Source organism: Hirundo rustica, chromosome 11, assembly GCF_015227805.2.
Source record: "Hirundo rustica isolate bHirRus1 chromosome 11, bHirRus1.pri.v3, whole genome shotgun sequence".
Lineage (NCBI taxonomy): Eukaryota > Metazoa > Chordata > Aves > Passeriformes > Hirundinidae > Hirundo > Hirundo rustica.
This window is the reverse complement of record NC_053460.1, coordinates 1814591-1836317: the sequence shown is the minus strand read 5'-3', so window position 1 is coordinate 1836317 and position 21727 is coordinate 1814591. Positions and strand designations below refer to the sequence as shown.

Genomic DNA, 21727 nt, shown 5'->3' with positions numbered 1-21727 from the left:
GAGGCTCAGGAGGGACCTGAATTCCCTGGAGCCAACTGGGAATTGGGCTCTGCTCCCAGAGAACAGGGACGGCGTGAGAGGAAACAGCTTGAACTTGTAGGGGATGTTTAGGTTGGATATCGGGGAAAATTCCTTCCTGGAAAGGGCTGCCCAGCCCTGGCACAGCTGCCCGGGGCAGTGGTGGAATCCCCATTCCTGCGGGGATTTAAACCCATGTGGACGCGGCATTTGGGGTCATGGATCCATTCCCTTGGCTTGGAATGGTTGGATTTGATGACCTTGGAGGGCTTTGCCAACTTCTTTGATTCCATTTCACCTCTGGCATGTGTTTTCCAGTCCCTGGATTGTTTCACTGGAACTTCTGCCCTGCATTTGGAGCAACACACCCCTTATTTCCATGGGATTTCCATGGGATTTTGACGGGATCACCTTCCTGTGCTTCCCCCCGGAGCTGCCAGGATCCCTCAAACCCGCTCCAGACAGAGCTCGTGCTGCCTTATCAGTTCAGCCTTTCAGCATTCCCGAATATTCCCTGAAAACCTTTCTGTCCATCCTCTCAGGAGCCAGAGGAATGAAATCCCTGGGAAATTCCCCGGGGGCTTTGGGAGGAGGGAGAAAATCCTTTAAACTGGCAAAATGTGCTCGTCTGACAACGCCAGGGCTCCCAAATTTATTATTGTTTTCCTTCAAAAGAGAAATTAAGGAGCATCTTGAACCACTTGTCCTAATTGGCCGAGGCAGTGAAATCCGTATGGATGCGCATTATCCATAGAAAAAGCGAAGGATTGGAAATATTTCCCCTTTCTGACAAATGGAACCATTTGTTCCTCATTTTTTCCCTATCTAAACAGAGCTCCCGAGGCTGGGAGAGCCCCGGGGAAGGAGAGGAGGGGATTTCTTGGCACGGAAAAATCGGCTCTGCCTGGAGTTTTTCCCCTTTTTTTTTTTTTTCCTGCTGTTCCTACAAATCACCTCAAAAAAAAAAAAGGGGGGGGGGTGTGTGTGTTTGAAATCCACGAGATAAATCAAGCGAAAGATAAACCCCTTTCATTCTTACAAGGGTTTTTGTTCGTAAAGCTGTAGGATACATGGAAAAAACTCTGGATAAACCTTCCTGTGTTGGTTCCCAGAGAGGTTTTTTGTGGGGAAAACTGTGGAAAAATTATAGAAAAAAATTTTAAAAATACAGATAATTATTACAGACCAGGTGCTGTGAGCAGAGCGAGGAGGATAAAAGAGGAGGTTTTAACAACAGTAATTTAAATTAAGCAAGGATTCCACAAGCAAAACTGATCTTTTGGCTTTAAAAACATGGATTATTTTTTTTCCTGTGTAATTAATTCCAAGAAGGTGAAAGTTTAGTTCTTTTCAAGAACATTTTAGGATTAATTTTAAAAGGTATTGCGGTGTGCCTGTGCTGATTTGTCCCATAATATTCCCAAATATATGGAATTTAAGAGCATCTGAAAAGAGGAGCAAATCCTGTGGTTCGTGATTATTTCCCTGTGAGTCAAATTTTTGGTGCCAAACCCACATTTTGGGTTGTTTTTTTTTTTTTTTTTTCTCATTACAGGTACAAATTAAATAATCATAATTAGCAGATTAAAACTGATTTGCTTTCGGCTGAATGGAGAATTTATGTTTTATGGAACTTTTTAATAAGAACAAAGAGCATTTGAGGTGCAGTGTCAGGAGTATGAAACTGCCAATTTTAAAAGCAGAACTATTTTTGCTCCATCCTACAGCATTTAAAATCCATAAATTTCCAATTAGACAGTAATTGAAGTGTATCCCATTAATTATATTTTTATTCCACTAATGATTTTCACTCCCTGAATGTTTTTTTATGAGATAAATTATTTTTACTCCATTCATGATTTTAAGTCTTTTGCATTTTAACAAACCTCCAGGAAAAAATCTTGAGGAATTATCACAGATATTCCTCATGGATGTGAGATCCTAATATTATCGTTCCAGGGGTGAATCAATTAATGAGGAATTGTTTAATTAAATTTCCTTCCTGGTGCAGTTCTTTGACTATAAATCTGGATTTGTAGTGGGAATAATGATTATCTTCCCCCAAAAAATGGCCAAATTTGGGATGCACTCAGGATCCCAGGATCCTGCAAAAACAGAGGGAAGAGGAATTGTTCCGGGACATAAAAACTCATCCTGGATAAAATTCCCTATAGTGGGGAACTAAGATAAGAAATCAGAAATTCTGGAGGTTTTTTTGTCCACATTTTGGGGTGTTTTCTCTGATTTTTAATGGATTTTCTCCTGCTTTTCCCAAGGAGGGAACCAAAGGAGGTTTCTGCTTTTGCAGGAATATCACATATTTGTGACAGTTTTTCCCTCAAAGTCTTTGGGATGCATTTGATTTCACTGTTCCACTTCAGCTGAACAAATTCTCCTTTGTTCTGGTGAAAATGAATAGGAAACTTTTCATTTAATTTTGACTTCTAAATTCTAATTTTTTGATTTAACTGACACAACAAAATGCTTTTTTTGTGTGTGTGTGTGGCGGAAAATTTGGCATTTTACAATTTCTGTGCTTAATTTCCACGCTGAATAATCTGATTTTTATGTTCCTCGTGCCCTTTTAATAGAAGAGGTTTTACTATTGATTCTTGATGTGCAAATTCCTTAAAGCCTCTGCAGCGAGCTCGAACCTCCTCGAGAAAAACTCGTTCGTGATCAACCCAAGCCCAAAGATTTTGAAAAATATTTCATGGATTCTTGGCAGCTCTTCTGAAGTAGGAGCCAAATGAGAGCAGGGATAGCCCCAGGTCAGCTCTGGGTGTCTTTTAATGAGTTTTGGGTTTAATCTCAATATCTCAACTCGAAACATTTGCTTCTTGAAAGCAGAATATTTAATACACTGAGCAGTTGCTGACAGCTGCATGGAAAAGAAGGGGAAAAAAAAAAAATTGTTTCCAGCTAAAAAAGAAATGCTTCAAAATGTTTTTATTAAAAAAACCCCAAAAAACTAAAAATCTCTGCGACAGCTTTGGAATATCTTCATCCTCGGATTTTATTCGTCCTGTCACAGCCAGGATTTACAAGCTCATGAAAAGGTTACAATCCCAATAAAGCCACACGGAGCAGGGAATTAGGGAATTACCGAGTCTGTAAAACCTGGCAGTGGGTAGTGAGGTGTGAGGTGAGGTTAAAAAAAACCGGGGAATGAGGACGGGGACGCCCTTGGTGTTTAAGGAGCAGGTGGCCAAAGGTCAGGGCTAAACTCCTTCGGGGTTAAGCAAACTCAGCTTTGTTGGGTCTGGGTTAAACGGAGCCAGATCCTTCCTGACAGGGAAGCGCAAGGAATGCGCGGATCCAGAATTCTCTGACAAACATCGGCCAAACCTGCTCCTGGCGCAGCTGGGGTCGTGCAAAACAAGCGTTTAACACGGAATTTGAACGTTGTAGATTTCCCTCTCAAGGTTTCCTCTTCATTTTTGCCTTTAAGGAATTCTGGGAGTGGGGTTCAGTGTCTTTCCTTGGGAATATCGGCTCAAGGCTTTGAAATCCTCTCTCATTTTATTTGCTTTGCATTTGTCATTTGTGTTTTCTCTTCATTTTTGCCTTTAAGGAATTCTGGGAGCGGGGTTCAGTGTCTTTCCTTGGGAATATCGGCTCAAGGCTTTGAAATCCCCTCTCATTTTATTTGCTTTGCATTTGTCATTGTGATGTTTTCCCAGCTTTCCCCAAAATTCTTTCTTTCCACGGGATCGCTCTGGAAAACAAAACCCCGCCACCCTCCTTCAGAGTCTTTTAAAATTCAGCCTTTTCCATGAAAAAAATCCAGGTGGATTCGTTACGTAAGGGATCTTTCATAACCTTTGAGCATTCCTTGAGCTCAGCTTCTCCCAGAGGGATCCTTCTCCAAGTCCTCGCTCCGGCCTCGTGTCTCCACAAACACGCGGCTCATCCTGAGCCAGCTTCCCAAATCTTGGACATTTCCCGGGAACATTCCGTATCTGGGCAGTTCCTATTATTTACCTGGGATTGCAGGGACGGGAGCCATGGAATTACTCAACAATTAAGTCACTCATTAGGCAGACAGTTCAAAATCCTGCCGCTTTTCAACAAATTTTGGGGTCGTTTTGCCACCCCATAAATAATAATAATAAAAAAAAAAAAAATAAGGGCAGCGGTGTGAGATAAACTCCCTGAAATATTCCTTGTTGGAAATTCCTGGCTTTTGATAAAAACGGCCGATACTGCCGGGAAGGGATTTGAAAACAGGACTTTCACAGTCGGAAAAAATTCCCCTAAAATTGTTAGTCTGCTCTTTTTAGCACTTAAAGTCGTAAGTGACCAAGAGACACAATAATTTAGTAAAGAAATTCGGGAACCATTCCCTTTTGTTAGCACTGAGAGAGTAAAAACTTGGAAAAACTGAGGGAATTAACAGCTTATTACTCATTTTTCTTCCTGCTTTCTAGGTCTAGGGGAGATTTTATCGAATTAAATTTGAAAGCAAAATCACCCACCCTTCCCAAACATCCTAAATCAGGATTTTAACCCTGCCTTGGCTCTCCTGGCACTGCTCCCTTTGACTCCTTGGTGGCCAAAATCCACTTGTGCTCCGGCTCGGAGCGGGATTCGGGGCCAGAAATGTTGAAAATGTGGGATAAGCGTGAGAAATGTTGGGCTGTAAAAGAAATAAATTCTTTATTTCCAGGGAATTGCACATGATTTGTACCCTCAGCATCACCCAGGCTCGAGGCTCCCTCGCCCTTCGGCTTGGTAGGATTTTGTTTTCCTTGGATAAAATCCTTCCCCAGTTCCCAAGCAGCGAACAAACAGATTTAGACAGAAACCCCGCAATTGTTTGTTCTTTTCAGGCTTAAATCTCATTTCCAGCCGCAGGAAAAACAAGAAAATGGATGTCTGCTTTCTTTTTTTGCCCCACTGGTGATAAATATGATTTATTTCTAATTTTCTCGGGATATCTCAGCTATTCCAGTGGAAGCTTTGGAAGGAGAGCGTTGCTTTCCCTGCGCTATTGGCTGCTGCTCAAGTGGTTTAAGTTTGTGCAGGAATGAAGATTTTTAAATTTTAAATTAATTATTTGTCTTCATAATTTCCATTTAGAGCGAAGTGTAATTCCTCAGATTTTTAATTATTGTAATTATTTAAATTGTTTCTACCTACAGAACTTTTCCCCTTCTGTTTTAAGCCTTAAAAACTCCGGCACACCAAACAGAAATCGAAATTCTCCCTCCTGCAGAATTATCTTGCACTAATATTTACTCCACGTCACATCCGTGGATTTTCTCAGCTGTTTTTCAGGACAGAAATCCCATCCCCTGCACAGAAATCCTGGATTTACCTTCATATGGAATAAGAGGTTTTTATCCCGGGTTTTGTGTAACTGCAGGAACGGCAGCGCTTGGCAGTGCAGTCTCCAATGGTTTATTTTTCCTGGAGTGCTCCGTATTCTGCTGGAATTTTTATCCTGAAAATCTTCCTGGATGTATCTGGGGCGTCTTCTGACTTTTCATTTTCTCCCTTAATTCCTTTGGTGGAGCCTCTGTCCCTGCTCTCGTCCTCACTCTTGGATTCCTCTCGGATGTTTCAATCCGTGTGAGCACCGGGATCCGCTCTTCCCACGTGTTGTGTGGAAACATTCCCAGATTTCTCCCTGTGCCATTATTAGGATTAGTAGGGATTTATCCACGTTAAGTATTTCCACGTGCACCTTTCTCCCCTTCAGTGCTGAGCCCTTCGGGCTTTTATTTGCAGCATCCAAATAATTCCAAACTTCCCTTGTTGGTAAAAAAACTCCACAAATTCCAGACGTGTTTTTCCAACGTCAAACGGGATTTTTATAATTTAATCCTTGCACTTATCGGTCCGAAGAAGGAATGTTTATTAGTAATAATGAGCTCATTAATTTATAGGTTTGCACATAAGCTCATTAATTTCTAGTTTTGCTAATTATTTGTGCAAACCTTCAGTGGAATTGATTCCTGATTTACTCCTTCCCAACACAGGGTCAGGTACAGAAGGAGCAAAGAGTTTCTCTCTCCTAGTTTCTTTTTCATTAAAATTCCCGTAAAAATCATATAACAACATGATACTGTATAATATAGATGGTATATTAAATTATATATTATAATTTCATACATAATAGAAAAGAATTCATATCCTCCAATATATAACATTGTTATCTATTATTTCTATTGAAAATAAATATTATTCTATCCGGTATATCATACAATAAATTCTATTATAATTTTATACATTATATATAATAAATATTATCATACTATATGTTATATTATTACACATACACTATATAAATCAAAAATAAAAATAAAATTATGCTTTATATTATATATGCCGGTAGAATAATAATATTCTTGTATGCTATAATAATATATTGTCTGTATTATACAGTAAGCATTTCCCTGTGCCCCAACACTTTAGAAATCCCTTCATGGAATCTGGAATCTTGGGATCTGGAATGTTTTGAGCTGTGCATCCATCCCGGAGGAGCCTGGAGCTCTCAAAGGGGCTCTTTGTAAATAAAGCTGGGAATGTCCCCAAGGTTTGGGAATTTCTCCAGTGGCAGAAGTGGAAAGTGCTGCACGGAGCGGGGGAAATGTCAGAAGTTGTCAGAGGTTCAGATGAAATCATTCCCATTGTGACTGGCGCTGAGCTCACCCCAAGAAAAGCTGCTTTTCCCTGGAATTGCCCCCTGCCATTTGGGACGCGTTAATGCCACGTTCAGCAGAACCTCGGGGTGGATCCAGCGGGTCACGGGCAGGGACAATGCTGGGATTTGCTGCTGCTGAGCAGGAATTCCAGCAGGGAACACAGGGAAAAGCTGCAACTCAGCTGCAGCACAAGGGGAAACTGGGATCGTTCTGGAGGGACAAACCGAACTCCATTGCCTGCGTTCAGATCAGCTCCTCGCCAGCGTGGAGAAGGAAAATTTTAGCTCAGTGATCCCTTAAATTACGGGATTGCATGTGGAGCAGGAGCAGCCCTGGGCAGTGCAGGGGGTTGTTCCTAAAATATCAGCGGGAATGTGGATTTGGGGGATCTGCAGGAGCTCCAGGAGGGGGGGACAGGATTCCAGAGTCAGCTCCAGCTCCTGCTCCATCTCTCTGGACACTCCAGCACCGGGATTAACCCCTGATCCATCACATCCAGGGTGAAAATGAGCAGAAATTTTAATTTCCATGGATTTGAAACATGACATTTCTCACAATCGGAGACTTCCAAACCTTTTAAGACTTCCCCTGTTCCCTCTTTGCCTGCTGGGTGCCACCACTTAAACTTTAAAATCTAATTATTAACTCTTACCCCTTTTCTTACAACACTGCCCAACCATCCTCTGGGATGTCCAGTGCTTTATTATTTATTTCCAGTTTTAGGATGGATAATTCCTAAAGATTTTTAATCTGACTGCACATAAAAAGGAGGGGGGAAAAATTTAAATTGATCTTTTTCAGTGTTGTTTCATGCCTTATCTCTTCTGTGGTTTATTTACCGTACAGTGGCTTTCTTTGTGCTTTGTGTGATCCAATTCCTAAGCGATATATTCAGGAAAAAGCTCCAAGTAGGTAAATAAAAGGATCAGAGGGAATTCTTGGTCAGCTGAAAATCTCCTTGGAGACTCTTTTATCCCTTTCTTTCCTGTGCTTTTATCTCCTTGTTATGACAAAAGCTTAAATAGCACTTACTGCCTCCTTCTCCTTAAATCCCATTTCTCCTTTCTCCTTAAAAAGTGTGAAACTTGGATTTAGGGGGAGTTGGGGAGTGATTTTTGAGGGATAAAGTTTGGAGTCGTTGCGCTGGGACTGTTCCATCCTGGCAGGATCCGACCCCGGATTGCTCCAGAGGAAAATGTTGGTACCAGGAGGAGAACAGGCTGCAAAAACCCCTCGTGTTCAGCCAGAAATTGGGAATTCAGGGGGGAAATAGTCCCAGAATTTCCTCAGGAACTGGGAATTCAGGGGGGAAATAATCCCAGAATTTCCTTAGGAATTGAGAATTTGGGGGAGAAATATCCCCAGAATTTCCTTAGGAATTGGGAATTCAAGGAGGAAATATTTCCAAAATTTCCTTAGGAACTGGGAATTCAGGGGGGAGAAATATCCCCAGAATTTCCTTAGGAATTGGGAATTCAAGGAGGAAATATTTCCAAAATTTCCTTAGGAACTGGGAAATCAGGGGGGAAATATCCCCAGAATTTCCTGAGGAACTGGGAATTTGAGGGAAAATATCCCCAGAATTTCCTTAGGATCTGGTAATTTTGGGGGAAATATCCCCAGAATTTCCTGAGGAACTGGGAATGGACCCTGGCACCAGGGTCACTCTGGGTCTCTCCAAGAGCTGCTTTTGCTGAACTTCCATACTTTTTGCAGGATTTTTAAGGGGGAAAAAACTCAACAAACCCAACGTGTTCTGTGTTAGATATGAAAAAACTGCTTTTTATGAGCACGAGCTCGATGGAATCTTATATGAACGGGATCTTGGCATTTTGCACTCCCAAGGCAGCGTCTGGATCCATGTGAGGGCTGGAAATGCTCTCATTTGTATCAGCACCAGACTCGAGCCAGGCCAAATGTGGGTGGGTTTTGATTTTTCCTCCAGTGCTGAGCCCATTTCCAGCCTTTCCTCATCTCCATAAACAGCCAGACACGGTCAGGCTCAGGCTGGAGGATGTGCGGAGAAAAATCTGCTCATCTAAATCAAAATAATTCATCCCTTAATGGGGTGGGAGGAGGAAGAACTTTACCCGACACTCTCAAAACTCCTTCCCCATCCCACAAATCCCTGTCAGCCGGAGCTCGCTGTGCTCCTTCCCTCTGCACAGCTTTTGGGATAACTTTATCAGGTTATCACTTTTATTGCTGCCCGACTCCTGATGGATGCTCGGGCCACCAAAGCTGCCAAGAAATTATGGTTTTTATAGAATTATTCCATTTGTTCGGCTCTCTTTGTCCAGCGTTTCCCTCTCTTACTCCAATAGCTGGAGTGTCCTAAGGATTAAAAAATTTCTTACCAGACTTCCCACGGGTTAGACAGAGGAAAGTTTGGAGTTCCAGAGGGAGAAGATTCCCAGCAGCTCAGGGAACATTCTGTGTTCGCTGCTTGGAGAAAACCACATTTTTGCTTTCAAAACTGAGGGGTTGATTGTAAAAATGAGGCACTTTGACCTTCTAAAAGTGGATTTTATGCAGCTCTGGTGAGTTTTAGTTCCACTTCCCACTCGTGTGGCCACACACACGCACAGGGCCTGCTTTGGGGTGGGATTTTCCCCCCTCTCCCTTGGTCGAGACAAAATTTCAGTGGGCAGAACGCGAGTGAAGCTGAGCTGGCTGCACACAGCTATTCCTGAGCACAAATATGTGCTCCCAGCCTTTATTCGAGGTTCTATCCTCGTTTTACATTATCCCAGCTGGGTATTAAAGTGAGCTCCAGAACTGGCAATGGCTTGGGGAAAAGCAGATGTGGACTCGGAGCAAACAACGGGTTTGGGTCCAGAGCTCTCCTTGATGTCTGCTTCAGATTCACACTGCGGGGAAAACAAAATAAAATAAAATGGAGAGGGCTTCCAAAATGCCTTTTTCAAGCATGCAAATGACGCTGGGAAAGTTTAACATGTATGCAAATATAATCTGGGGAGGGGAATTAAAGACCTTTGGCTGGCCTGGAGGCTCAGCTGGTAGCAAAATAGAAATTTATTGCTGGATGGGAGAGCGAGGTTCAAGCGCAGGCCAGGGATGGCCGGGAGCTCCACGTAGGTGAAACTTGGAGCTCTGCAGAGAAGCCAGGGCTTCAGAGATGGGCTGGTGGCTGTAATTCCATCCCCTGGATGTGGCTGGAGTGGAAAATGAGCACAAAGGGTAAACAAAGGGGTGAGGAGAGCACAGAACCTCGGAGAGCCCAGCAAGGGTAAAACTGCCCTGACAACTCACATATGGTTGGAGTTTAATCCACGGGGGAGAACAGGCACTCCACGCCTGTGCCAATTGTTTTCCACCCCCAAAGCAAAGAGATTTTAATGATTTATAGCAGAACAGGGTGGATGTGTTACCTAATGGCTTTAGAATGACTCGATGCAGTTTTCGAAGCGATGCAGGAAGTGCGGTGGATAAACAAATCCCTTCTTACTCCTCTTTGTTCCCGTTTGAATCGGAGCTTTGGTGCTCTGCTAAAATCCTGATTTCTCTGGGAGTGCTTTCCCATGCAAGCAGAAGGAAAAAAAAAAATTGGATTTTAAAAATCCCTCCCAGGAAAAGGATTTTATTTGCGGGCTCAACGTGGAATGTAATTGGCAAATCCCATTTTTGAAGGATTTGTACAGTTCCTACATGTCAGGCTACTGGCTTCAACTTGAGACAAGTCCATAGAGGAGGAAATTAATCCAAGGAATCGTGAATTCATTTGTAAAATTGGGAAGGCATCATGTGCAGCCCCAGAAACTGTAGTACATGACTTAGTCAAACAAACTGATGCTCTCTGAGGATTCATTTCTATTTTATGGCTGGAAATTAGAAAAGGAACATTTGCATCATTGCAAGTGTGAAAGAGGCACCAATTCCCAAGCTTTTCTCCGGGGGATTGGAAACGTTTGTCCCCTTAGTGCCTTGGTGAAAGGGAAGCACGTGTGGAATTCCAGCAGAAATGAGGCGGCTTCAGGTGGAGAAAACGGAGTTAACTCATGGCTTATCTGTGGGCCCTGCTGGGAATCACAGGGCGCTGATTCAAGCAGCTCTCAGTTTATTAAATCTATCAAAAAACAATATTTTAGAAACGACAGCGGCTGTGTGGAAGAACATCCACCTCCATGGAGGAAATCCATCAGCTTTCCTAATTGCTTTTCTTCAGGAAAAGGGTTTGGACATCAGAGATGATTTTCTGGGGTGGGAGATGATGGATCGCTTTTAATATCCAGCCCATCTGCTCCGAGGTCTGGTCACCACCACAGCCACGCTCACCTTGCCCAGTGCCAGTAATTGAAATTAAACAGATAAAACTTCTGTTCCTTTGGATTCCTCGGACATGAACTTTCCTAGGAGATAAAAGCCAGGATTAGAGCTGGAGTTGTGTTTTAATTCCTTTCCTACCAGAATCCTTTCGCTTTTGTAGGAGTGTTTGGAGAAGTGCAGGTGTTCTCTCATATGGTTTCCATTCCAAACCCCGGCCTTTCCATATGTTTATTTTTAGCCAAAATTCTGGGATTCGTATTCCCCTCCGCATGGAAATAGCCCCTATAACACGGAGAACTCCTCATGTTCAGTAGAGCTCTGTCACTCCTGTCGGGAGATTTGAGTGGAAAAGGAAAACTAAAGACAAGAGACAGCTCCAGGTTGCGGATTCCTTCCCTGTGCAGGAAATGAGGGAACATCTTCCCAAAGGAGTGGGGCTGTTAAAGAGAACAAACCCTGAGGGACTGAGTCTGCTCTTTAGCTTGGGTCAAGTTTCCACTTTTCCTTATCTTTGGGAATTTTTTTTCCATGAATCATGTCCAGAGCAGGGTTTGTTGGTTTTTTTCCTGTTGTTTTTTTGGTGCAAGTTTCTGTTAGAAACTCATTAAAGTAATTCAGGTAATTCTCCAGAGCACTGTTTGCTCCTTTAAGTGCTCTTTAATTGACAAGCACCGGCTTAGAACTTTCTCCAGCTCCTGATTTATAGCTCAGGCTCCTCGCTCTGGTTTTTCCTGCCATCCTCCTCCTGCTCTTCCTTTGAAGCCACCACGAACTTCTGATCCTGATGGCTGGAACTCCAGCTGGTGACATCATGCCAGAATTCGAGTGGAGGAGGGAGAAGATTCATTTTCTCAGGCCTTTCCCTGAGCTGTGCAACCCTAGAACTTCTCTGTGTCTCCGTGCTTGTTTTCCCCATCCCTGTTTCTCCCGGTTAATGGGATCTTGCCGGGGACAGTAGGAGCAGTGTTTCGTTACTCAGGCAACAAGAGCCAAACTTTCAGATGTTATTTTGCTTCCATTAAAAAAAGAGAAAAGCCCCACTGCCAGTTATGATGTAAACATTTGCAGCTCCCCCTAAAACTCTTTCCTTTCTGGAACTGAAGTGAAACGACCCTTCGGAAGGCAGAGCTAGGGATTGGAGCAGACGTTTCCCAGCTGTGTGGGATTTGGGGAGATCCTCGGTGATCTGCTCAGGCTCTTTTAAAGTGGCATATTTACTGCCAGCCTCATTGGAGGGGATGGAGCTTCTCAGCAGCACGGGGAGGCCAAATCCTCCTCCGAATTTATTCAGGAAAAGATTGGATGCTCTTCCCGCTGCAATTGCCTGAAGCCTTCAGCAGAATTTCGTGGGAAGTGCTGAAAATACCCCAGCATTTCTCCTCCTGACCTTTTGTTTTTTAGCAGAACAAAATCCCACCAGGAATTCGAGCCCAGGGTGCCGTTTCAAGCCGTGTTCATGTTTTTCAGGCGAGCAGGGATTTGCCACATTGGGATGGAAAGGGAGCCATTCTTCAGGAATGAGGGATCCTCTCCCTCCTGGCTGCGTTGTGGCACTCCAGCAGATTTCCCAGCAGGCAGATGCAGTGATTCACCCTCAGCTATTCCTTGGAATGGCCTCTTCCAGTGCTGGTCACTTGCAGGAGTCTGTGTCACCCGTCTTTGCCTCCTTCCTTGGGCTCTTGCACTCGGCAGCTCCGGTTCAGGAAGATTTCCCCAACACTGGAGTACTTTTCCCTGGATTATCCAGCCATTACTCAGTTGTACATTGAGTAAAACCCAACAATAACATTCTGCTGGAAAAGAAGCCCCATTTTAGCCAAAGGCTTCTTTAGTATTGCTCAAAAGAGTGAATTATCGTAGAGATCTGGAATTGCCCACTCCTGAAAACTCTTCCTTTGAGAAGCAGTTCCATGGATTTTGCTGTGCTTGCTGCTGGCACTGAACCATTCCTTCACAAACTTGTAATTGTTGAGGACTCCTGAGGGCCCTTAAAGCTCACCCAGTGCCATGGGACACCTTCCACTGTCCCAGGTTGATCCTAGCCCCCTCCAGGGGACACTTCCAGGGATGGGAAAGCCAGAAATTCTCTCAGAATTCCATTCCTCACCAGAAATTCTCTCAGAATTTCATTCCTCACCACCCTCGGAGGGAGGAATTCCTTCCCAATATCCCACCTCTCCCTGCCCTCTAGCAGTGGGAAGCCATTTCCTGTGTCCTGTCCCTCCAGCCCTTGTCCAAAGTCTCTCCCTATCTTTCTTGGAGCCCCTTCAGGCCCTGCAAGGTCAGAGTTTGGTCACCCTGAAGCTTCTCCAAGCTGAACAATCCCAGGCTTTCCCCATAGGAAAGGTGCTCCATCCCTCTGGAGTGCAGGTTGGCTTTGGGAAGAGCCATGGGGTAACTCCAGAGCCATCCTGACAAGTTTCCCTGGGAGCACAACTCCCTGGGAGGATCTCGGAGCAGGAGATGAGTCAGAGGAACCATCCAGATTTCCTTTCTTCCCGAAATCCCCTTGAATTTGATACGGGGACTGAGATGAGGTAACTCCTGTCTCCATAACCAGTCCTTTCTGCTGAAATTCCATCTGCACTCGAACTGCCAATTAATTATAATTATAATTATCATTATAATTAGCCTTTGCACGTGTGCCGGTCTCAGGAGGATTTTCAGTGGAAATCCGTGTTTGGATTTGATGCATTTGGCATCATTGTTGAGGGCCTGACCCCATCCCTGCCAGAAATCAAAGCCACACTTTGCCATCACTCCCCTCACTCCCCCCGGCCCTGCCAGGCAGGAAAAGGGACATCTGGGGGAAATTTAGGTGCCACGATGCCTGCAGGTTGTGTTCCCACGTTTCTCCAAGGCAATAAGGGAATCTCGGGGCCAGGATCACCGGGAAAGCAGCTGGGATTATTTTTTCTTCTTATACAATTAAATAATGCCCCTGCTAAAAACACACTCTGCAATTCTCCTTCTGCTTTCTCCCCACTCCGTGGAGCCGAAGTCAGCTTCCTTTTCCATGCCTGTGATTTTGGGGAATTTCCAGGAGGTGCTCCCTGTTCTATGGCCCTGCAGGGGGTTCCCTAATGAAGCTTTGACAGATTTAAGGTCACTTTCTTGCACGGTTCCACTCAGCGCTCCCAGAAACGCGCAGCAGGGACGGTTCCCCAGCTCCGAACCGCTCTGATTTATGCTGAATTTCTTTTCCTATCGGCACGTTTCCTGTCAGAAAGAAATAACAAATCCAGGTACAAGTTGTCGTTGGGGAAGGGGAGGTCTCCGAGGAGGCAGCTGGTGAAATTCCCAGTGAAACCCTCCCTTTAAGAGCAGTGGATGCCTTTTATTTTCTTTTACCTTGACCCAACAGACTTTCCAGAGCGATTAATTGGGATGTTAATGGGAATGAAGCACCTGAAAGCTCTTGCAGTGGGATTTTCTGCGAAGCCCTTATCCCACAACCCTGCGTTTCCCTTATTGTGGAATGTTTGAGGATGTGCGCCACTAAATGAATGTTTTGCTGGCACTAAATGCAGGAGATGGTTTTAGTTTAAGGCTCCAAAAGTTTCAGACCGAAAAGAATCAGGGACAGGGAGTTATCTTTTCGAAGAGAACTCTTATCAGCAGAGCTTCTTATCATTCGGAGGAGCTGTGTTTGTCATTTGAATGTGTTTGGCCATCAGTGTCCCAGGATTTTCAGCTTCCAGAAACATCCACCTGTTCTGGGATTCAAAACCTCACTTTGGTTTAAAGAAACACCATTTTTTACTGCATTCCTGCTGCAGAAACAGGGAAAAAACATGGGAAAAAAGGCACCAAAATCCCAGTATATCTTATTTTTGAGTTTTTTATTGGCAGACAAATACATGTGTTTGCTCAGATTAATGAAAGAGCTCAGAACAGTAGCAAGAACGGTTCAAAAATGGCGTTTAGAAGGTTCAAAATGTGTTTTAGGAGGTTCAAAAATGGGATTTAGAAGGTTCAAAATAATTTTAGTGGGTTCAAAGGATGTGATAGGAACTGAACCATGTTTGAATAATTTTGGAAGTAATTGAGAGAAAATTTCTTCCATTTTATTCTTTCTTTAAAAACTCCCTTTCATGCCTTGGCAGTTGCATGTAAAATGGGAATTATTTGTTATGGGATAAAACGGACTTGACATGGAAAGAAAGCAAGTAGCTGGTTTTTATTATTAATATTAATTTTATTATGTTTTGTGTGGTAAATATCTCACTGAAGGAGGGTCAAAATAGAGAAATGTGTGAGATCAATTGTTTTCATGTTCCTAATCACCAAGACTTGGAAGAGAGCATGATAGAGGGGGAAAAAAAAGGAGAGAGGAGAGGGAAAAACCTAAAGAGGAAGGCGGAGATTTGGGTCAGTGGGATGACACAGGGGGAGAATCCCGGAATCTTTGGGTTGGATTCCATTAGGGTCATCCCACCCCATGGCATGGACAGGGACACCTCCACTATCCCAGGTGCTCCAACCCAAACTATTCCAGGACTCTGTGCTCATGGGGTTCTTCAGTCACTCCAAGCCCTTCTGAATTTTCCAGCTGAGAAATAAATGAGGAAAGGGGGAAAGAAAAAAAAAAAATTATTCCAAACCTGCAGGGGATCAGTGGGACAGAGGGTGATCCTGACAGCATCCGGTGGTTCCAAAACTAATACTGTGGGATGAGAGAATTCTGCTTTTCCCTGAAAAGCAGACTGGGACATCCTTGAGCAGCTTGGTGCTGGTGCTGTCTCAGAACACCCAAGATCCCAATAAAATCCTGACAACACCCTGGAGGTCATTCCTGGAGGTCACCTCCTCTTCCTCCCACGCTCCCCGGGGAAATTCGGGTCCACCCCCTCGTCCGTGGCCACCCACCCGCAGATCAGCTGAGAAATCATTCTTTGGTCAGCAGAACCTCTGTGAACAATGTTATTTTTTGCTCTTTGTTCTCTTCCTTTGGTTTGAAAGATTCCTTTTGTTCGTTGTGTTCAAATGTTTAAAAATCCCCCATTTGTGGCTGGTAAAAATTAAAACCTGAATGTGGGGCTGGGTTTGAGAAACGCAAGGGGGACTTGTTATTTTTTATATACATATATTTTACCCTGATTTTTGATTCTGGAAGGGAATTAAAATGAGTTTATCCCAAGCCCGTTTTTAAGTGCTTTGAGATGGATCAGTTTTTGTGTGGGTTTGAAGCCTGTGAGGCACTTGTCTTCTCCAGCCAAATGCAGATGGGACGAACACATGCATTAATCAGGAATTCCTAAATCGACACCTTCCTACCGATAGGAATATAAACATTGCTGTGGGAAGGAATAGCTTGGATTCGGGTGCTCATGCAGGAAATCCTTGCTCAGTGATTTCTGATGTTACCCACGGGGGGTATTTTTAGATGACTGGCTTAAAAGCATTAGCAGCATCGCCTGGCAAAAGCTGATAGGCCAAGAATCACTTATAATGTAATTAGGAAATAGCTGGGCTTCTGATTGTGATGTGAATTGTAACATGTATACGCCTCACCCTACACGTGAGACCGGAAATGGAATAAAATTCTTTAAAGCGCCCATCCTGAGGTGAGAAAATGGGATAATCGGACGGCCCTGGGTGTCACTCCCAGCCCTCATGTGTCCCTCGTGCCCTCGCGCAGGTGCTGCAGGGGGCCCAGCTGATCGCCGTGGCCTCGGCCGAGCCGGCGGCGGGCGGCGTGGACGGCTCCCCGCTGCAGGGCAGCGACATCCAGGTGCAGTACGTGCAGCTGACGCCCGTGACGGACCACGCTGCCACCAGCCAGGTACGGAGCCAGCCCTTCCTCCTCCGCTTCCCTGTCCCTCCTCCACTCCCTTCTCTGCTTCCTTCTCCACTCCCTTCTCTGCTTCCTTCTATCCCTTCCTCCTCCACTTCCTCCTCCACTCCCCTACTCCCTTCTCCACTCCCTTCTCTGCTTCCTTCTCCACTCCCTTCTCTGCTTCCTTCTCCACTCCCTTCTCTGCTTCCTTCTATCCCTTCCTCCTCCGTTTCCTCCTCTGCTCCCCTACTCCCTTCTCCACTCCCTTCTCTGCTTCCTTCTCTGCTTCCTTCTATCCCTTCCTCTTCTGCTTCCTTCTCCCTCCTCCACTTCCTTCTCCGCTCCCTTCTCCACTCCGTTCTCTACTTCCTTCTCCACTTCCTCCTCTGCTTCCTTCTCCACTCCCTTCTCTGCTTCCTTCTCTGCTTCCTTCTATCCCTTCCTTCTATCCTCCGCTTCCTTCTCTACTCCCTTTTCCCCTTTCTTCTCTACTTCCTTCTCCCCTTTCTCCTCCACTCCCTTCTCCACTTCCTTCTCCCCTTTCTCCTCCACTCCCTTCTCCACTTCCTTCTCCCCTTTCTCCTCCACTCCCTTCACCACTTCCCTCTGTTTCTCCACTCCGTGTGCTTAACGTCCTTGAAACAGCTTTTGGATTTGTTTCGTGTCTACCCGCAAATACAGGCAGCTCACGAGCCTCTTTCCAAAACCATAAAACCCATCATTTGCAACAAGAGACATCATTTGTTTTTTAAGATGGAAATGATCCTTGACTGCTCCTGCTTTTCTGTGCTTGCTCAGTGCCTCCCGAGGAGTTATTTTGGGCGCCGGTGTGTCCTTGAAGGCTGAGAGCCATCGCAAAGGACAGCACCAAAAACGTGGCTGCGATCAGCCAAGGAAGTGTTTCCAAACTGAGGTTTCCCTCAGAAAAGCTGTTCCTGTCCTGACAGCAGTTTTCCAGTTGTTTTGATCGACGGAAAGTCCTGCAGCAGTTGGGAGTGAGCGCTTGAGCCTCTCCGCTACGGGGGAGGAATTATTGGGGGTTCTTCTGGTCGTTTTTAATCAGTTTGAGCAGCTGTGAATCTGAGGCTAGAAAAAGTCTGTCATCAGCTCGAGGCTTTGGTGACAGCGCCACAAAGTTGATTTAAAACAGTTGGAACACGTTTTTCTGAATTTGGTTGCACGTGGTTTTGAAAATCCCACTCCGTGGGCTTCTTCCTCGGGAAGCCAAGTGGTTGTGGAAATCTTTTTACCTCAGCACTGCCCTCGTCATGATTTTATTTTTAAGGGTGCTCTGGACACTGAGGAGCTTCTGCAGGGGTTGTTTTTTATGGATCCTCCATCTGTGGATTTAATAAATCCAAGAACCAAGAATAAATCCAAGAATCCAAGCATAAATCCAAGAATGAGGATACCCCGAGTTGGGAAGGACCCACAAGGATCACGACCCCAAATAAGCCAAGCAGGCAGTGAGAGGTGTTCCTCATGCTGCTGTCCCCACTCCAAGCCTGGGGAGTTCCCAGATTTCCCTCCCATGGGGTTTCTCCCCGTGCCTGTTGCTCCCTCCTCATCCAGCACCTCCTCAGGAAGGAATTCTGGAGCAAAGTTCCCAAGAGCTGCGGCCACCGCAGGAGTTCCTTCCTCCCTCTTCAGGGACACTTTGCACCTTGTTGGTTTTTAATGCTGTGGTTAACCACAGAGGTTTCCGGGGAAAGCAGGGAAGGAATGTGACAGGAAAAGGGGATCAAAGGAAAAGCAGACAAGCCCCAAAACGAGTCCGTAAATATTTCCTCACTTTGCACCGAGCGAAAACTGAGGATCTGGAAAGGAGTTGGAGAAACCAGCTTGGTGTTTGCATTGCTCTGAGTTTATCCATAGTTCAGGAGCTTTCTTTTTTTTTTTGTGGTGGATAAAAATATGGGACTTTCCTGTGGAGGAGGATGTCTCATCTGCGGGGAAAAGTCTTCTCTGAGGGAAGGGAAAACCTTCCAAGTGAGGCTGCACTGACACTTCCACCTGGATCTCTGTCAAGGTGCTGAGATGCTCCCAAGGATTTCACAGCACTTTACCAATCAAAGCTCATTCAAGTGGAATTCATTTTCCACCTGGGTTGGATTCCATGCCAATTCCCTGTCTGAAACAGCACAAACATGGATTTATTCCATGTCTCACAACAAGGTACCAGTTTTCTGCCCTTTTTTTTTTTTTTTTTTTTCCCTGAAATGAATCCCTGCTCCGAGTTCAGCTGGAGCAGAGCAAAAGCCATTTCAATTTTGTATTTTTGGTCTATTCATGAATGATTTCTGCTTGGCTTCTTTTCGTGTTTTGACAGCAGTTTGCAAAGTGTAGAAATACAGAATATTTGGATTAAAATTCTGTGCTCAGATGCAATGCTGGTGGTAAACTTTGTTAGATTTGGAAAAAAACCCCACCATCATTCCAAATATAAATTCTTGTGATCCCTTTCAAGATTGAGGTTGGATCAATATTTGCGTTGCTGTTGTGCTGATATTTGATAATTCTATTTACTCAAAACACTTTTCCTCTAAATGGGAAAGAAAACTTTGAGGATTATTTTTAAAAAAAATTGTGCTATCCAATTTAGCAATCTCATAGATTTATTCAGAACTTTGGCATGAATTTATTGAACTCTTAAACAAACACAAAACACCCTTCAAATTAAACAGGAAAAAAAAAATCCTGTAGCCAAATGCAATTACTGGCAACAAGGCAGGGGGAAATAAATGAATTTAGGAGCAACACTTCATGATTTTGAAATTCTAGTGTTTTAATTTGAATAATAAATAAGCTGAGACTGTGTAATAAAACCCAAAAGCTGGGAATTCTGATGGATTTTCCATCCATGTGGATTTTTTAGCAGGTTCAAGGCTGGGAGCACAAAGCAGGGCCTCAGATGAAGCTTTTTTCGTCACCAGAATCCTCTCAGAAAGAGAATTCCGTGGCCGGGGTGTTGCCAGAGCCTCCTTTAAAGGTGTTTATGAGAGAAAATCCAGCAAGGGCAGACCTCTGGAACGAGGGGGATTCTAGAGGGGAAAACAATCCTGAAATCCTTGCCCTGTGCTTGGAATTTTCTCCGTGCTGGCAGGAGAAGCTTTCCTGGGTGTGAGGGGCTCTGTCCAGGCCAGTGCAGCTGCTCTGGATGCTGCTCCTCCCCCAGCTCTGCAGGTGCTTTTCCCGACTCCCAGGAATTCGGATTTTCCCTCCCCAGCCTTGTTCCTGCTCGGCACCGAGCTTGTTCATAAAGAGATTTTCCTTTGGAGGTTTCAGTCGGTTGCCCTCACTTTTACTTCCTCCTGGTTTTCCTTGGGGGGTGAGGAGAATCAGGCCTGCAGGAGGAATTTCCTCCGAGGAAAAGCTGGCTGCAGTCGTGCTGTTCTCACTTCACCCAAGGTAGGGGGGAAATCAGCATTTTCAGACTTTATCCTGCTCCAGCTGGGAAATTCCAAGGACAAAGCCAACAGGTGATTCCACTCCCTTTATTCCCAACAGCTCTGGCACTCCAGATCTCCCTCCTGGCTTTTCCACGATCATCCTTGGTGACCTTTCCAGCTCCCTATTCCCAAAGTCTCTCCATTGGGATGAGCCTTCCACAGCGTCAGTTTGGTGCCAGACTCTGTATTTATTTCCTTTATTTGGAGCTGGTTCTTTTCCTGGGAAGAGAGAGGGAATAATTGCCTCGGTGCCACTCATGATTTTGTAGATCTTTATCCTAATTGCATTATTTCAGCTTCCTCATTAGGCTTGGTGGAGACTCTTGATGTTATTTTTGGTGCCTTTGTGAGTGTGTTCCCATTCCCACTGTCACAGAGCCCACATCCATGTGGATTTTGCTCTGGAATTTTTTCCACTGGTATTCACAAGGAGTTTATATTTGTATAATAAGCTTGCATTCTCTTGGTTTCACCAATAAAAAAGCACTTTGGGATTGATTTCCTGCTGTCCCGTTCCCTCTTTTGCAGGGCACCGATTCCCTCCAGTCAGCAATCCAGCCAGAAATGCAGATAGAACACGGAGCAATCCAAATCCAGTGAGAGGACTGAGGAACGTCGGGGAGCTGGCAGTGAACTCCAGCCAGAAATGGAGCGGGAAGGGCTGGAAAAACCTCCCAGACCTCAGAACCTCCAGCCATGCCCTGCTCGGCCTCACCTGGGATAATTCCAGCTTGGAGCAGAGCTGCATCACGACACCGACCCGAGCCCTGGCCTTCAAAAACAAAACAAAACAAAACAAAACAAACCCGTGGGCTGCACTAAAATCCACTCAGAGAGGACGAAACAAATCCTTCAGAGGGAGAGGAGGAGCTCTCCTGCATCCAAACTGTGAGACTCCATCCCTGCCCATGCCGTTGGTCCCTCCTGTGAACATGGAATGTCTGCAGATGTTCGGGGGTATTGCTGCCCTGCAGTACCTGCTTTACCACGTAGAGAAAGTTCCAGATTATTTTTCACCATTGGAACAGCCTTTTTTTTTTTTTTTTTATTTTTTTTTTTTTTTTTTTTTTGTTTTTTAATTTTATTTTATTTTATTTTATTTGCGATGGTGTTTATAACAAAAAAAAAAGGAAAATATTTTAAAAAAGGAAGAATCCCTTGACAGCAAGTCTTGGCCTTTTGCTGGTGTTTTCTGTTCAGTGTCATGAAAACTGTATTTGCAGAGGACTAACACTTTTGTTTGTACTGTTGCTTAACTACTTTTCTAGGGGAAAATGCTTTAAAAAAAATGCTGTAATTACGCATTTCTAATGAAAAATAAATGTGTATTTATGAATAGTGCAGCTCTAAGTTGCTCTGCCTTGGGAATGAGTCCGGGTTGGCTGGGCAGGAATGTTGTCCTGGAGGAGATGGGGATGGATACACACTCAGCCTCTAAGGAAGAACCCAATCTCAGACCATTTTATTTTCTAAATTCCCAATCCCAGACCATTTTATTTTCTAAATTCCCAATCCCAGACCATTTTATTTTTTAAATTCCCAAT

At 44.5% G+C, this 21727-nt stretch overlaps 1 protein-coding gene across 2 annotated transcripts in view; it reads left to right on the top strand.

Moving 5' to 3' along the window:
* Positions 1-21203, top strand: part of BANP (BTG3 associated nuclear protein) — a 112759-nt gene extending 91556 nt beyond the window's left edge. For both annotated transcript variants that reach the window (XM_040075620.1, XM_040075621.2), the window contains 2 exons: positions 16597-16740; positions 20712-21203. In XM_040075620.1, the coding sequence (XP_039931554.1) occupies positions 16597-16740; positions 20712-20783 (216 nt within the window). In that variant the 3' untranslated portion in view covers positions 20784-21203. The remainder of the gene's footprint in view (positions 1-16596; positions 16741-20711) is intronic.
* Positions 21204-21727: the final 524 nt, after the last annotated feature.